The 4,799-nt window shown below is 31.8% G+C and overlaps 1 protein-coding gene across 5 annotated transcripts; it reads right to left on the reverse strand.

Moving 5' to 3' along the window:
• Window positions 1-338: 338 nt before the first annotated feature.
• LOC122020464 (vacuolar protein sorting-associated protein 20 homolog 2-like) lies at window positions 339-3,871 on the reverse strand. Of its 5 annotated transcripts, none has more exons than XR_006122235.1 (7): window positions 3,631-3,871; window positions 2,601-2,753; window positions 2,357-2,509; window positions 1,572-1,655; window positions 1,042-1,213; window positions 832-921; window positions 339-693 (listed from the first exon to the last, which is right to left on the reverse strand). XR_006122235.1 is itself a non-coding variant. In XM_042578406.1 (6 exons), the coding sequence occupies exons 1-6, from the start codon at window positions 3,730-3,732 to the stop codon at window positions 896-898; spliced, it is 690 nt and encodes a 229-aa protein (XP_042434340.1). In that variant the 5' UTR covers window positions 3,733-3,871; the 3' UTR covers window positions 339-895. The 5 variants fall into 5 exon arrangements, 2 of the variants coding, with proteins under 2 accessions (XP_042434340.1, XP_042434339.1); XR_006122234.1 differs by having other exon boundaries at window positions 339-704; XR_006122233.1 differs by having other exon boundaries at window positions 339-716.
• Between the last annotated feature and the right edge of the window lie 928 nt (window positions 3,872-4,799).

The raw sequence follows: 4,799 nt of genomic DNA on the forward strand, positions 1-4,799 counted from the left end.
CTTTTATATGGTTTTTAATTTTTTATTAATGCTTTTAAAATATAAAATAAATAAATTTAAAAGATTATCTATTAAAATTAAAAATTTTAAAAATATATTAAAAAATATAAATAATTAATAAACAAAAATTATGAATTATTTGTAAATAATATTCATAAATAATATCTATAAATAAAATTTATAAATTTTATTCATCAGTAAAATTCTTCTCAAACTTGTAACTAGACAAAAAAACTCTGCATTGCAAGCTTTTAATGTCAAACTGATTCACTAATTAACCAATTAACAATATAAAAGTTTCAAAATAATCAAACAAGATTTAATTGAGAGTTTAATGATATCTAAATAAATCATCTAAATTTGAACTAAGTTCAAACTCAAAAAAAAAAATAAAGCTAAGTTTGAACAACAATTTCAACTATTTAGTTCATTTTAGACTAGATTATTTTATAAACAAGCTTGAACAATATAAAACTTGACTCATTTCCAGCCATAGGCCCAAGCATTTGCTCAAGTGAAGACTGACTTCCTTGAAGACATTGCTGTATAGTTTTTCGAGCTTTTTTCTTGTTCTTCAACAGCAGGAAACCAGTTCAATAGCTTACTGATTCCAGGGCACTATGAATTAAAAGAAATGGTATTGTTGACCTGTCTCGTTTCACTGTGTTGATAATATTCATGGGGATCTTTGCTCTGAGAGTGAACTAACAAATTAACTGTCATATCTATTAAATTATTTATACGACATAAAGAATTGAAAATAAATTCAGGCTGATTTTTTTTATCAATTATTAACAAATCATGACCAGATAAAACAAAAGACAGCGGTACCTTCGGATTTTTCACATGTCCGGGGATTGCCACTCTGCAGTATACGTCTGTTTCAATTGGAGAATCATGCAGGGAGTGGCTCCTCCAGAACTGCAGTTCAAGCAGTGAAAAGAAAAGAAGACAGTCAAGTGGAAGGTAACAGAGACAGCTCTATGAAACAGCTGATTAAAGAGTATGGAGGTGGTTCAAGGTTGTGATTGTGGTGAAGACCTTTTCGTTTTACCACTGCTTGCTTTGAGATGTTACCAGTGGGTACATCAGGAAGATCGATGAATTCATCTTCTGAGCTCTTGACTTGGGAACCTGTTTCTGCCTGTAGTCTTTCAGTATCTGGCACCGATGGTACAGAATGAGCAGGAATAGGTATGGATTGAAGGGTTATCTGCAAATGTACAAAAGGCTTCCAGTAAACATACGATAGACACGGGCAACATGATTCAAATGCTAGTATGTGGGAGAGGCATAAACAGCATGAAAAATTTGTTTGAAAAGAAACTTTATTATGTTTCAGTCACATCCATTCTATGAACTTGGAACAAGACATTTTTTGTGTGGTGGAATATGTAATTGTTTATCAAAACCATTATGCATCCTATGGTCCTCATGTGTTACTAAGAAAAGGGTAATGAACTTTCAACAGCTAAAGGATTTTAAACTTGAATATCGAACCAAAATGAGTTTACTACAATTACATTATGAAACCAGAAACCCATTGAGAGATTTCAGGGGAAAAAACTTGCCTCAGTTTCCAAAATTTCAAACTCAACCAGAACTTCTTCCTCATCTCGAGGAGACAAACTCTGTCCCAATATTGCGTTTATTTCCTTAAAAAGGAAAGAAATAATTCAGAAATTTAAGTGGTAGAAATAAACTCACTTGTCAACCAACGAGAAAGAACAAAAAGGAAATATATTGATGAAAAGAACTATATTAGCATCTTAAATATGTAAATACTGCCAAAAGTTTAAGCCAAACATTACCCACTACTTCGAGTTTAAACCTCGCTTTCTCTCAAGAAAAAAAAGAGTGAACAAAGTAAATATATGTTTTTCCTCAAACAAGATATCGATAAGTTTATCTTGCAAAATTCACATTTCAGAATTTCACACAGAATCTGCTACAGAATTTAAAACCGTCCTTCCTAATGCATTGCAGGCTGAATCTATGACATTTAGGACTTCAAAGCAATATCAAGTGTAACAAGAATTTGAGGATTAAATTTGATCAAGAATGTGTATCTGTTTTGCAGCTCATTACTGTGGAACGAAGATTTGATGAATCAAACATGAGTTTACCAATGTGACTCACTTATTCTTTGTTAATTATGAGATTTGTCTTGTAGGTTACTCGTCCGCTCAAATAGAAAATGAAGTTGCAAATGATTCAATTAGAAGTCATCGACTAATGTAATCTACTTATTTTCTTAAATTGCTAGACCTATTTTATAGATGAATCATATATTTAATAGAAAATTAAGATGACAATGGCACAACATGATACAAAAGCTTGCAAACACAGATCTTACATCTTGATAAGCCTTTGCCTCAGCAGAATCATCCACAAGCTTTTGAACGTCCTCTAGACTGATTTCACTTTGTATAGATTTTATGGCATTGCTTCCCGTCTTTAGGCTTTCAAATACAGCTTTCTGCTTGCTTGCCAATTCAACATCTGCCAACTAAAGTATAGAAAGAAATGTCACAAGGCTCAGAAGTCATTACCACATATACCTCTGTTACATTATTTGAAAAGGTGTATATATACCATACTTGTTGTTCAACGTTTATAAGCCAACCATCAACTTGTTTGAGGAGGTCCGCTTGTGCTTTCTTCTTCTTAAGTGCAAGCAATGCCCGGTCTTTCCTCTTCTCCTGAATCAAATCCCTGGCTGCTTGTTTCTCAGCTCCAATCACAGTTTCTAGCTGAAAAGAACAGGAATCAAGAACATAAATTTAAAAATCTTTTAAGAAACAGACAGGTTCAAAAGCAAATTATACCCTTTTAGCCGTAAGCTGAGGCTTTGTGTCATTGTCAAGTCAGTTACATGGATCATATCCCTCCAATAAACTCAAAACAAGGTTATATTGCTGTAATACTCAGATGTCTTAATATTTTTTTATTAAATTAACAAAGTTTTATCTGTTGTCTTTCAATCCTTTACACCTTTAACTTAAATTAATTCAATTTGTCAAACTAAAAGATCTATTAACTTTGAACATGTCCACAGCATCTTAATCCATTTTCTCTTATTTTACTGTACTTTAGAGCTACACCTAAATGCTCTAAATAATATAAATTTTTATTCACTTTGTCAATTAACCCTACATTCACCTTACAGCAAATCTATCTTTTCTAATCCTAAACTTATCATCTAATCAAGAATAATATCCGATTGAAAATTAGATTAAAGAATCAATGGCTTCAAAATATCTGGATCGACACCAGTTTTTTTCACAGGATCATCACGCCTCCATTGTCCTCAACAGAGAACACGTTCGTTATGACCCAATGGAGCAAGGTAACTGAACAAGGAATTTAGGTCTGGTCTTCTCGAATACATCACCGACAATGAGCAAATGCACCAACCTCTCCAATTAGTAACTATTACTCGCACTTTTCTTTTTTTTTTTAAAAAAAAAAATAGAAACAGCCAGCAAGGACACAATTACTGTGTGACGAACGATCATGATGCAGGAAACCCCCACAAAAACCTATCTTCATGGGTTAAATGCCATTTCAGTTTCAAAATGCCCTAATTCGCATTTAATCGGGGGAGATGGAACGATGGGAAGACAGTACCTGCTGCTGGTACAGGGCGAGCTTGCGGCGTTGGGTCTTGAGCAAGAGGATGGCTTTATCCACCTCCGTGATCCTGGGCTTCTTGATGAACACATTCCCCATCGATCGCCACCGCCTCCACCAGAACAAGGCAGAATAAGCGAATACACCAAAAAAGCCTCGAGGAAGACAAAGAGAAAGGTGAAAGAAGAGAAGGCCAAGCCACACGGGACAGACCGTTTTAAAACAAGAATAGAAACAGATAGACAACCGAACTACGTTATCAAAGTTAATATAGGCGAGGTGGGCGGCTCTCCCGACTCGTTAGAGTCGCCAGCTAAAATTATTATTATATTTCTAATTTTGATATTATGTACATTTTTATAAAGACGTCCACGTTACTCTTATTAATAGGATATTATAATATTCGTTTAGTATTAAAATCATTATAAAGAGGTGTTATAATACTACTTTTCTTTAATGCATTTAAGATGACATGGGATGGGTGCAGACTAATGAATATATATATATTTTTTAAATTTAATTATTCAAAAAAAATTGTGAATTTTAAAATTAAAAATTGAGTAAAATGGGTAAATAATAAAATATGAGTATATTTTTTAATAATATTAATATTTATTTATTTTTAAACAGTAATAATCTGATTTTTTTTATATATTTTTTCTCAACTATTCGGGCTTGTATTTTGTATTATTTTTTTATTTACAATTTTTTTTATTTAATTTGAATTAAATTAAAGAAAATAAAAATTTTGTAACGGTTAGTTGTCACAAACATATATTTTATTTAATAAATGTATTAACAATTTTAATATTATTTTTTAAAAAGTAAGATTATTATTAAAAATAATAATAATAATTTTAATATTTTAAAATATATTTATTTAATATGATATAATTTTAAGATGATTGTGTGGAGGATCCATAAATAATGAGTGTTAATGTTAAAAGCAATGTGAGTGAAAAAGATATATTGTTATAATGAGTATGTGACAGTGGATCTCATGCTTTTTAATGAGGTGGTAGGTGTTATAATGAGAGTGGATTGTGGATGTTCTAAAGGTGACGGTGAGAGACATCAAATCTGGCAATTTGACCTGGGTAAAAATAATTTTTGTTAATCTCTCTCTTATTTTCATACACCTTTCTCCTGTATGTAAAGTGATGCGA

The sequence above is a fragment of the Zingiber officinale genome, chromosome 9A, assembly GCF_018446385.1.
Source record: "Zingiber officinale cultivar Zhangliang chromosome 9A, Zo_v1.1, whole genome shotgun sequence".
Classification (NCBI taxonomy): Eukaryota; Viridiplantae; Streptophyta; class Magnoliopsida; order Zingiberales; family Zingiberaceae; genus Zingiber; species Zingiber officinale.